Source organism: Salmo salar, chromosome 28 (assembly GCF_965601325.2).
Source record: "Salmo salar chromosome 28, fSalSal1, whole genome shotgun sequence".
NCBI lineage: Eukaryota > Metazoa > Chordata > Actinopteri > Salmoniformes > Salmonidae > Salmo > Salmo salar.
Window position 1 is genome coordinate 4,024,368 of NC_138318.1, and position 12,183 is coordinate 4,036,550.

General features: G+C 44.4%; 1 protein-coding gene across 1 annotated transcript in view; it reads left to right on the forward strand.

Moving 5' to 3' along the window:
* The window catches only part of LOC106589294 (unconventional myosin-Id), a 128,796-nt gene that overhangs the window by 58,556 nt on the left and 58,057 nt on the right, over positions 1 to 12,183 (forward strand). Inside the window, exons 12-16 of the mRNA XM_014179077.3 lie at positions 3,444 to 3,514; positions 4,610 to 4,684; positions 4,866 to 4,998; positions 5,315 to 5,481; positions 7,406 to 7,613. Coding sequence (XP_014034552.1) covers positions 3,444 to 3,514; positions 4,610 to 4,684; positions 4,866 to 4,998; positions 5,315 to 5,481; positions 7,406 to 7,613 — 654 coding nt within the window. The remainder of the gene's footprint in view (positions 1 to 3,443; positions 3,515 to 4,609; positions 4,685 to 4,865; positions 4,999 to 5,314; positions 5,482 to 7,405; positions 7,614 to 12,183) is intronic.

Here is a 12,183-nt window from a genome sequence, read left to right on the forward strand (position 1 = left end):
CTTCTCTCTCTCTAATGGGGATACAGTAGGTTATATCTGGGGAAGCAGCTTCTCTCTCTCTAATGGGGATACAGTAGGTTATATCTGGGGAAGCAGCTTCTCTCTCTCTAATGGGGATACAGTAGGTTATATCTGGGGAAGCAGCTTCTCTCTCTCTAATGGGGATACAGTAGGTTATATCTGGGGAAGCAGCTTCTCTCTCTCTAATGGGGATACAGTAGGTTATATCTGGGGAAGCAGCTTCTCTCTCTCTAATGGAGGTACAGTAGGTTATATCTGGGGAAGCAGCTTCTCTCTCTCTAATGGGGATACAGTAGGTTATATCTGGGGAAGCAGCTTCTCGCTCTCTAATGGAGGTACAGTAGGTTATATCTGGGGAAGCAGCTTCTCTCTCTCTAATGGGGATACAGTAGGTTATATCTGGGGAAGCAGCTTCTCTCTCTCTAATGGGGATACAGTAGGTTATATCTGGGGAAGCAGCTTCTCTGTCTCTCTAATGGAGGTACAGTAGGTTATATCTGGGGAAGCAGCTTCTCTCTCTCTAATGGGGATACAGTAGGTTATATCTGGGGAAGCAGCTTCTCTGTCTCACTAATGGAGGTACAGTAGGTTATATCTGGGGAAGCAGCTTCTCTCTCTCTAATGGGGGTACAGTAGGTTATATCTGGGGAAGCAGCTTCTCTCTCTCTAATGGGGATACAGTAGGTTATATCTGGGGAAGCAGCTTCTCTCTCTCTAATGGAGGTACAGTAGGTTATATCTGGGGAAGCAGCTTCTCTCTCTCTAATGGGGATACAGTAGGTTATATCTGGGGAAGCAGCTTCTCTGTCTCTAATGGAGGTACAGTAGGTTATATCTGGGGAAGCAGCTTCTCGCTCTCTAATGGGGATACAGTAGGTTATATCTGGGGAAGCAGCTTCTCTCTCTCTAATGGGGATACAGTAGGTTATATCTGGGGAAGCAGCTTCTCTCTCTCTAATGGGGATACAGTAGGTTATATCTGGGGAAGCAGCTTCTCTCTCTCTAATGGGGATACAGTAGGTTATATCTGGGGAAGCAGCTTCTCGCTCTCTAATGGGGATACAGTAGGTTATATCTGGGGAAGCAGCTTCTCTCTCTCTAATGGGGATACAGTAGGTTATATCTGGGGAAGCAGCTTCTCTCTCTCTAATGGGGGTACAGTAGGTTATATCTGGGGAAGCAGCTTCTCTCTCTCTAATGGGGATACAGTAGGTTATATCTGGGGAAGCAGCTTCTCTCTCTCTAATGGGGATACAGTAGGTTATATCTGGGGAAGCAGCTTCTCTCTCTCTAATGGGGATACTGTAGGTTATATCTGGGGAAGCAGCTTCTCTCTCTCTAATGGAGGTACAGTAGGTTATATCTGGGGAAGCAGCTTCTCTCTCTCTAATGGGGATACAGTAGGTTATATCTGGGGAAGCAGCTTCTCGCTCTCTAATGGAGGTACAGTAGGTTATATCTGGGGAAGCAGCTTCTCTCTCTCTAATGGGGATACAGTAGGTTATATCTGGGGAAGCAGCTTCTCGCTCTCTAATGGAGGTACAGTAGGTTATATCTGGGGAAGCAGCTTCTCTCTCTCTAATGGGGATACAGTAGGTTATATCTGGGGAAGCAGCTTCTCTCTCTCTAATGGAGGTACAGTAGGTTATATCTGGGGAAGCAGCTTCTCTCTCTCTAATGGGGATACAGTAGGTTATATCTGGGGAAGCAGCTTCTCTCTCTCTAATGGGGATACAGTAGGTTATATCTGGGGAAGCAGCTTCTCTCTCTCTAATGGGGATACAGTAGGTTATATCTGGGGAAGCAGCTTCTCTCTCTCTAATGGAGGTACAGTAGGTTATATCTGGGGAAGCAGCTTCTCTCTCTCTAATGGGGATACAGTAGGTTATATCTGGGGAAGCAGCTTCTCGCTCTCTAATGGAGGTACAGTAGGTTATATCTGGGGAAGCAGCTTCTCTCTCTCTAATGGGGATACAGTAGGTTATATCTGGGGAAGCAGCTTCTCGCTCTCTAATGGAGGTACAGTAGGTTATATCTGGGGAAGCAGCTTCTCTCTCTCTAATGGGGATACAGTAGGTTATATCTGGGGAAGCAGCTTCTCTCTCTCTAATGGAGGTACAGTAGGTTATATCTGGGGAAGCAGCTTCTCTCTCTCTAATGGGGATACAGTAGGTTATATCTGGGGAAGCAGCTTCTCTCTCTCTAATGGAGGTACAGTAGGTTATATCTGGGGAAGCAGCTTCTCTCTCTCTAATGGGGATACAGTAGGTTATATCTGGGGAAGCAGCTTCTCGCTCTCTAATGGAGGTACAGTAGGTTATATCTGGGGAAGCAGCTTCTCTCTCTCTAATGGGGATACAGTAGGTTATATCTGGGGAAGCAGCTTCTCTCTCTCTAATGGGGATACAGTAGGTTATATCTGGGGAAGCAGCTTCTCTCTCTCTAATGGGGATACTGTAGGTTATATCTGGGGAAGCAGCTTCTCTCTCTCTAATGGAGGTACAGTAGGTTATATCTGGGGAAGCAGCTTCTCTCTCTCTAATGGGGATACAGTAGGTTATATCTGGGGAAGCAGCTTCTCGCTCTCTAATGGAGGTACAGTAGGTTATATCTGGGGAAGCAGCTTCTCTCTCTCTAATGGGGATACAGTAGGTTATATCTGGGGAAGCAGCTTCTCGCTCTCTAATGGAGGTACAGTAGGTTATATCTGGGGAAGCAGCTTCTCTCTCTCTAATGGGGATACAGTAGGTTATATCTGGGGAAGCAGCATCTCTCTCTCTCTAATGGAGGTACAGTAGGTTATATCTGGGGAAGCAGCTTCTCTCTCTCTAATGGAGGTACAGTAGGTTATATCTGGGGAAGCAGCTTCTCTGTCTCTCTAATTGGGATACAGTAGTTATATCTGGGGAAGCAGCTTCTCTGTCTCTAATGGGGATACAGTAGGTTATATCTGGGGAAGCAGCTTCTCTGTCTCTCTAATTGGGATACAGTAGTTATATCTGGGGAAGCAGCTTCTCTGTCTCTCTAATAGGGGTACAGTAGGTTATATCTGGGGAAGCAGCTTCTCTGTCTCTCTAATAGGGGTACAGTAGGTTATATCTGGGGAAGCAGCTTCTCTCTCTAATGGGGGTACAGTAGGTTATATCTGGGGAAGCAGCTTCTCTGTCTCTCTAATTGGGATACAGCAGGTTAATTCTGGGGAAGATGCTTTCCAGTAAAGAAAAATAGAGCATAGCACATCTAAAAATAGATACCCTTGATATTACAGACTAAAGTGCCCCATTGTTTTAGCTCCTTTGCATAGGAGCTATTTGATTACTAGGCAGAGTCAAGTAAACTCACCTCCTTGGCTGTGTGAATGTATCCCTCCCTACTTCCCCAGGTTTGTTACTCAATTTCTTTCTCTCTCTCTCCATCCACAGCTCTCCCCGACAGACAAGAGTTTGGAGTTTGACAGAGATTTCCGTATCCGGCACTATGCAGGGGATGTCGTGTAAGTAACTGTATACAGTGGTGTACAGTACTGTATGGCACCACCCTTTGCTATAAGTCATTGTGGTGGCAGAAGTGACTTCATTACATTTCACTTTGTTGTTTAAATAACGTTGTTGGTTTCAATTTTCTGGGCTCCGTTATTTACTTAACAAATAAGGAATACTCAAAATGTGCACTTATTTTAATCAAAATACAGCTGTAGACAGAAGTCAAAGATCAAACATACAACTGATGTCTCTCCCGAGTTCTGCAAAATAGGAAAAGTCCAAGTTGCTTTTAATATGCTTGCAGTCAACCCATAGTGATGTAACTGCCTACGTCAACCTCATACAAAAACATGAGATCATCAACCCCATCATCAACCAAATCACCAGCTGTGTATGCTACAGTATGCAAGTCATCCTCAACGCCTGCATGTCTGTCCTGCCCAGCATCTTCTAGCTACATCCCCATGGTTAATATCGTTTTATTTTTATTTAACCTTTGTTTTATCAGGGAGTCATAGTGAGACCAAAGTCTCTTTCACAGAACCCTGAATTACATGAATTAAAGAAAATACACACATCAATTATATGGCTTTAAAGATGAGATGAGAGCGGTATAAATACCATGGACTGTGACATCCACTCTGCCTGCAGCCTAGCCTAACTGGTTCAGGGAGTACTCAAACTTGAGACCTCCTGCGTTCTGAATGGCACCCTATTCCCTATATAGGGCACAACTGTTGACCAGGGTCCATAGGGCTCTGGTCAATGGGTCCTGGTCAAAAGTAGTGCACTATATAGGGAATAGGGTTCCATTTGAGATACAGCCTGAGACTGTGGAGTCAGGCCTTTAATGAGCCAGTTTACTCCTGGGTCTTACTGATGGCTCCTACACTCCCACTGTTTTTCTGGAAACAGAGGATTTGTTCTCTAATTCTTCTGTGATTCATCCATTGTAATAATTTCTGAGTAGGGTTTAGGAGACGCTGTTGTCATTTTTAAGCACTGTCTTTGGTGCTGTATGTTGTCTTAGTGTCTGAAAAAGATGATCAAAGTAGTGTGTGTGTGTGTGTGTGTGTGTGTGTGTGTGTACTTATGTACTACTGCAGGTACTCTGTGGTTGGCTTCATCGACAAGAACAAGGACACTCTCTTCCAGGACTTCAAAAGGCTACTGTACAACAGGTTAGAGTCAACACACACCTGCTATCCCATCTCCACCTCGTCTCCACCTCGTCTCGCCCTCCTCCCTAACTCATGACCCCACTGTAGCCTTCTATGATGCACTGATAACCAATTTTTCCTCCCCTGTTTTTTTCCGCTCCTCTCTTTCTCCCTCTCTTTTCCTCTTCCTCTCTCCCCGTAGCTCTAACCCAGTGCTGAAGATGATGTGGCCGGAGGGCAAGCTGAGTATCACTGAGGTCACCAAACGACCCCTAACGGCCGCCACCCTCTTTAAGAACTCCATGATCGCATTGGTGGAGAACCTGGCATGCAAGGTGAGGGGTGTGGCCACCGCCGGGCAACTATTTCATTGGCCAACAACAACATGACATTTTTTTGTTGAGAACATGTACTACTGACTTGACAGATCGAGTGCATCTCAATAGTCTAAAGGGGGTTTTCTTTCCTCATCTCGTCTCCTCCAAAATTACACAAATGTGAAAAAAAACATGTTGGATATCCTATAGGAATTAGCTTTCACCTGTCCAGTTGTTCCACATCTGTGCAGATAGAGGGTAGGAGACTGAGGGGGGGCTGTGTCTCCTCGCTGTGTCTCCTCACTGTGGTCCCCCTGGTGGTTTGTGTGTACAGGAGCCCTACTATGTGCGCTGCATCAAGCCCAACGACGTCAAGTCGCCCCTGCTGTTCGAGCACGAGCGTTGTCGCCACCAGGTCGAGTACCTGGGCCTACTGGAGAACGTTCGTGTGCGCCGCGCCGGATTCGCCAACCGCCAGGAGTACCCCCGCTTCCTCCAGAGGTACGAGCTTCCACCTCATCTCCGGGTAGAAGAAGAATCAGGTCCCGCATTCAAAATGCATCTCAGAGTAGTGGTGCTTTAGGATCAACTCCCTCCTTTCCGTATAGTCTTATTCATTATGATATAAAAGGCCTGATCCCCATCCTATAGCAGCATTCCTAGTCTGATGGGGACATTTTCCCAGAGCAAAATCATTGTGCAAAGTTCCAAAAATGCATTAAAACTCTTTATAATCTCGCAGCGGGATTTAATTTGAAGATTTTCTTAAACAATTCCCTCTTTGTGTTGGAGGGGGCTCGTATTCACAATGTTGGACACAAATACAGTTTCTTGGTAAACTAGTCTAAAGAAGGCCAGTTTTATTGCTTTTTTAATCAGAACAACAGTTTCAGCTGTGCTAACATAATTGCAAAAGGGTTTTCTAATGATCAATTAGCCTTTTAAAATGATAAACTTGGATTAGCTAACACAACCTGCCATTGGAACACAGGAGTGAAGGTTGCTGATAATGGGCCTCTGTACACCTATGTAGATATTCCATAAAAAAATCTGCTGTTTCCAGCTACAATACTCATTTACAACATTAACAATGTCTACACTGTATTTCTGATCAATTTTATGTTATTTTAATAGACAAATAAATTTGCTTCTCTTTCAAAAACAAGGACATTTCTAAGTGAACCCGAAACTTTTGAACGGTAGTGTACATCAGTACTCTTACTAACACAAACTCGTGACTAAATGAATAGACCGGGGCTGGCCTTGAGTTTGATAAAGCAGAATCGAGTCAGTACTGGACTAAATCATAGAGAGCTTTGCAGAGGAGAGGAGGGCCTTAGCATCATCACATCACCTTGTGAGTGGGCGCTATACGACAGCAGTGATGTCACTGACGTTGCTGCAAGTCTCTCGCATCAGATTAGACTAGACGACACCGTAGACAACTAAATGCGATTCTGTCTCTCAATCATACATACATACGTCACACACACACACACACACACACACACACACACACACACACACACACACACACACACACACATACTCATGTTACATAATAAATTATGACAAAATACAGCAAGATATGACATTTCTTCTAAAAGTGTGTTATAACACATCTGGAAACAGAGGAAGGTTCACATTTTGTACAAAGGGAGGATTTTTAATAGGATTTATTTTGGACTCTTGGCAGTTTAAATTAGGATTTAGTCCAAAACTGCGCTCGCACACAAGCTCCAAATGGTCCCAAACAAATGCAAATACACGCGCAAACACACCCTTTTTTTTTAACCCTCGACCCTAATTCATTCACAGCTGTCTCGCTCCCCACTGCCCTGCCCTTCCTCGGTCAAATGAGATGAGGTAATCGCTGTGGTAGTTAGCGGTGATAGTTTTGCGTAACGCGCTTCTCCTCGAACTCTGTCCCTCATTTCCTTCACTGATGAATTTGGACTGTGTATTACATCATGCTTTTGCAGTAAAATGCCAGTGAATAACTAATGTAGGAATCGGTTGACGGGCCTGCTAGCAGTGTTTTGACCTCTCTTGGCAGTCCAATAATATCTTGTCACAATGTCCTGTAATGTTGCCAATCTTTCTGTTTTCTCATGTATTTTACTGGGCAGTTTTTCTGTGAGTCACTGGCAAAGAACCAATCACTTCAACAAAGTGCATGTTTTGTAAAAGAAGAAGAGTGATGCAGACACAATTGGGAATTGAAGTCAGTCATTTAGTCCAATGTGACGCACAGTTAACACACAGTTTGCAGTGTTTTTGGGCCCATGCAGCAATAAACCCAATTATTATGGCATTGCACGCACCATGCTCTGAACGATCAGAACCACGCTGGTTAGCGATGGTGCTAAAGTGTTTTTAGGCCAACTAATATTGGACCCTCTCTGCCTCCATTTTGCCCCCTCAGGTACAAGATGATCTCGGAGTTCACGTGGCCCAATCACGACCTCCCGTCGGACAAAGAGGCAGTGAAGAGGCTGGTGCAGGGCTGCGGCTTCGAGCACGACGTGGCCTACGGCAAGACCAAGGTGTTCGTCCGCACGCCACGCACACTCTTCTGCCTGGAGGAGCAGAGGGACGAAATGGTTGGGAGAATAGTCCTCTTCCTTCAGAAGGTCAGTGTCAATGTCGTCACCTTTGACCCTCGGCCTGGTCTCCATGGCAACGGCCCTATGTCGAGTGTAAACATTGTATAGGTGTGACGTCTCCAGGTAAATCTGTTAAAAATAAATTAAAAAAATCGACGTAAAAAAAAAAACTGCTTTAAATTCAATAGCGGACACGTATTATATTCAATATCCTATTGACAATGAGAAATGAAATGCCACTACTGTCACTAACATAATTCTATCAGGGAGATTGATTACTAGTCAAAGCTACCCATTCTCCAGTAACCTCATTATCTTGTTTCTTCGGCACTCATTGTGTTCTCATTTAAATCCACTCTCTTTGCTTTTCATATGAATAACCAACTCTCGAGACTTGATATGCCACTGCCACTGTGCGCTGAGATATTTTCTGAGCCTAAAATAACGTTGCATTATTATAGCGTTAGCTCTCTCTCCCTCTCTGGGTTCTATCTGCCCGTACAAACCCAGCTCAGTAAATGAGCTAGAGGAGAAAAAAGAGCAGAGGTCCACACATCCGCACTGCAGACTTCTGGGAAGCCGCCGGCATTCCTGCACAGTAAAAGAACAAACAAACTCTGGGACTGAGAATATAATGTTCACATAACCCTAAAGCCATTCAACCCTTATTATTGACCCCTTATAATAGTTGAAATATATTACAAATATACCACAGCTCCTGAGGTGCTATGGAAGCATTCAGAGGATAGAAAACGAGATATGGATCTTAATATAAACCATTAGCTATGTAACAGTGCGAATATGCTGGAGCCATAGGGAAAATCTATTTCGTATATGTGCACCTTTTATCATAATGACAGTTTTATGACATTGATACAGACCAGAATGTAATCCCATGTTATTGCTCCATTACGACCGATTCTCCATTTAATGTTCTCTATGCTTTATGATTGGGATATGGATATTAGCTTTTCTACATCTTCCTCCCTTGATTGGCTGGTAAAGAAAGTAATGTGATTGTGTTGTGCACGAGAATGCGCCACTGACTTTCAGACACCTCAGGTAAGAATGATGGCATGTGTCATAACATGTGCCATTACACACCCATTAAGCCAGCCTAGCCTAAGACGTACTGTATAATACTTCTGTATCGATGGAGGTATTTCTTTTTTTTTTAGAGTGTAGTGTAGAATGTGGCCCTGTCATTTTGCTGTCAAAGCTAGCTGACCTTCTCAAAAGGTAATGCCCCCTCTGACTGACAGATACAGAGATCAAAACGTCCATTTGTCAGCATCTGACTGCTCTGTTTCGTGTTTCCTTCTTCCGGTTTGGGATTTGAACCCCTATTTTATTCATTCACCTGGGAGCCATTCATATGATTGGGGACAGAATGAAGATTGACGGCTATACATTTAACGCGCATGTGATTGCTACTCAAATCGCTAGGAGTACAACTACGTTCCTTCACGTTCACAACACCTTTCATTCGGACAGCTCTCTCTAAGGACTGGGCTCCAATATAACTGCCCGCAGACATCAAAGGGTTAAACCAACCAAATTGCTTCGATGTGGGATTGATTGTTTGGCCTCTGTATTGCTCTACAGGGCCCTGCCCCGGCAGACGAGCTCGACGTGTGTTCCTATTCGCTCTTAGGACTATCTCAAAGGATGTCGCCACTTTGATAACCAAGCACAAAGACCAGAGATGAATTCCAGATGTTCGACCCAAACAAGCATCGCGCGAAAGAGAGGTTTTGGGGTTAAAGGAATGGTATAGGGCTCGCTCAGTCAAAAAGAAGAAGCACGCAGGACCACACACACACACACACTCCCGTTCACCACCCTCCACAAATAAGCAAAATAGACCTCTAACGTTAGTGTATTTGACTCTATTTTCCACCCTGCCCCCTACACACACAGCTCATCTGTGCCAAGCAATCCCCTTATCAGCAGCTGGCACACCACTGTGGCTTATGCCAACGGGCCCCACCATGCCAGGGGTGGCAGAACCCATGTCAGTACCTCAAGCTCTCTTCCCCTCCCCCTATGAGCCTCCTTCCCCAGACAACCACAATACCCTGTCATTGTCTGCATCCTACACATAAAGGAGTGAGGGATCCCATATATTACCTTTGAGGTGCCCTTCTCCATACTTGGTTCTAGTACACAATGTGGCCTTTCACCCTACCACCCCTTCGCCCCTCCTTGCACCCTGACTCCCTCCCTCCCAGTCTCATTTCACACTGCCTTTTGCTCTCTCGTTCCTCGTTTCCGCCCCGTTCTCCTGCATCCCCCCCGTCGAAGCCATTCCGCTCTGGCTCTCTTCTCCTCCCCGAGGAAGCGGATAGAACTCTGGATCCGCTGAATCCACCCTCACGTTCACGGCTATCAACTCTGCCCTCGCCACTGACTGACTGCACTACATCCCGCAATTAGTGGTCCATATCTGCTCCACTGGACACTCCCTAGTGTGGACTGTGCAGTCAGTTGAGCACACAACCATGCATCCAAACCACAATCAGAGCCTTATCCTCAGGAAGGAGCAATAGTCCCAATCTGAACCAACCTAAAGGGGATTAAATACTACAATCCAACACAAATACAGACTTCATGAATGATTCATGAGCTTCCCCCCTTCTTTTTAATGAGTATTTCATAAATGGAAGCCCAGCCATCCACATCGGTGTCTGTCAGGGCTGGTCTTTTAGCTGGGAATGGAGAGAGAGAGAGAGAGGGAGAGGGAGAGGCTAAAACAATAACAAAGGGTACTCATCGCTCTTGGTTCTGTAAAAATCTGATGGACGGGGATAGAGAAATGCAACCATTCTCAAATTCCATAGACCGAGCTATGGATGCAAGGACTGACCCTCCATGATTTCAAAATGATAGTTTTTAACCAGGTTTTGTTTACATTTACTTTGTTTACAAACATACGGAGTAAAACAAGCTTATATTTTGGGTTCTGATGGGATACGACAGTCGAGCAACCCTCATGAGGCATTTATAAGTTATATTCTTCAAGAATCTATGGGTATATATCATTCATTTATAAGTCCAAAAATGGATGTTGCAACTGCAGATTGCCCCTTTTAATTGCTGTTGTTACATGTGTCTGAGCGACTGTGGGTTTATCAGTGAGACTGTAGGCTAGGCTAGCATTCATCTTCTAGGCTAATGCTAGGCTATCTGCCTACTGGGCCAGAACTGATCCCCCTTCTATCTGCACGCTTCAGCAGTACGTAACCTGATCCTAATTCATCTGATGTAGGCATTATTCAAATAGCGTGTGAAGTGTTCTGTTACTTATGGTACATTTTACAAATGCATGGCACCTGCAAAACACCTACAATAGCCATCTCCCAAAATTGTCAATCTTCCAGACAAAATCAAAGGGAAACACGTTTCTCTTGTCACTCCTTTTATCAGTGACTTTGGCTTCGCTTAGGGAGATGCTGTACCTGCACCCTCTGTTGTTGTGGAAGACTTTGATGATGAAGTGTCTCTTGATTAAACTGAAGGATTTTTCCCTTCCCGTCTCTCGGAGCTCGTCTGTGTTCACATCTTGTGTTCTTTGATGCTCTTTGTTTACCACTGTGCTGTCAACGATGCTCAGTAACCGTTTGAGTATTCTCTTAATGCAATTTCACACTGCCTCAACAACCTCCTAACAACTTCCCACTGTTAAAGAATGAAACACATTCAGGCACGTGTCCTTTGAATTCACTATCACCTATTGTTTTTATATTTGAGATACAATGCAACATAAATTAATAGCGGCTTATATTTTATTCATAAATCCTGGTCTGTGCATCCTAGAGTTGGTAATGTAATTGATTCTCACCAGAACAAAACGTTGCAGGCTATTTGAGTATAATAATTCACACTTGGATTCACTGCACTAACAACAAGAAGAGAAAGTAGTGCCGGGCGTTTTACACTCAAAACAATCCACTGACCTGACAGCAATGCATCTCCTCGACAGTGTGGAAGGATATGGGTAGACAGGGGGCTCTCGCCATGGCAACCAAGGTTTGGCTCCCAGCCAAGGTGCACTGTTTTCCTCTGATATGACCTTCACTTGCCATTCTCTCTACTTCCTCATAGAATCGCCCCTTTTCTTTCTATCCTCTGACATGTCTATTCATGTATAATGCAGTATGTTATAATTTAACAGACCTGACTGTAAGATCCAAACATTAATTTCTAAAGGTTTATTTGTTTCAGTTAGTGGCTGATAATCCGTCCATGGAGGCAACGCAAATTGATAACAAATTCCAATGATTTCCATCAATATTTCTATCGATCAACATGACAAAGAGTATCCATAACTATTCAATTTTAACCTCACTTCAGTTCCCATATTCCTATTGTTAAAAATCCACACAATACATGAACCAAATGATGGAACATAATGAACATGCATAGAGGATGTTAGTCTAGAGAGGGTTTTATGAGCAAGCCACTGGCTGCTACCTTGAGCATGTGGTGATGGTGTAGTTGTTCACCCGAGCGCTGGATTGATTTATCCTAAAAACCCATTGGCCCAGTGTCTCGGCCCAGTGTCCCCAGTGCTTGCCTGAGGTGTGTATGTATGTGT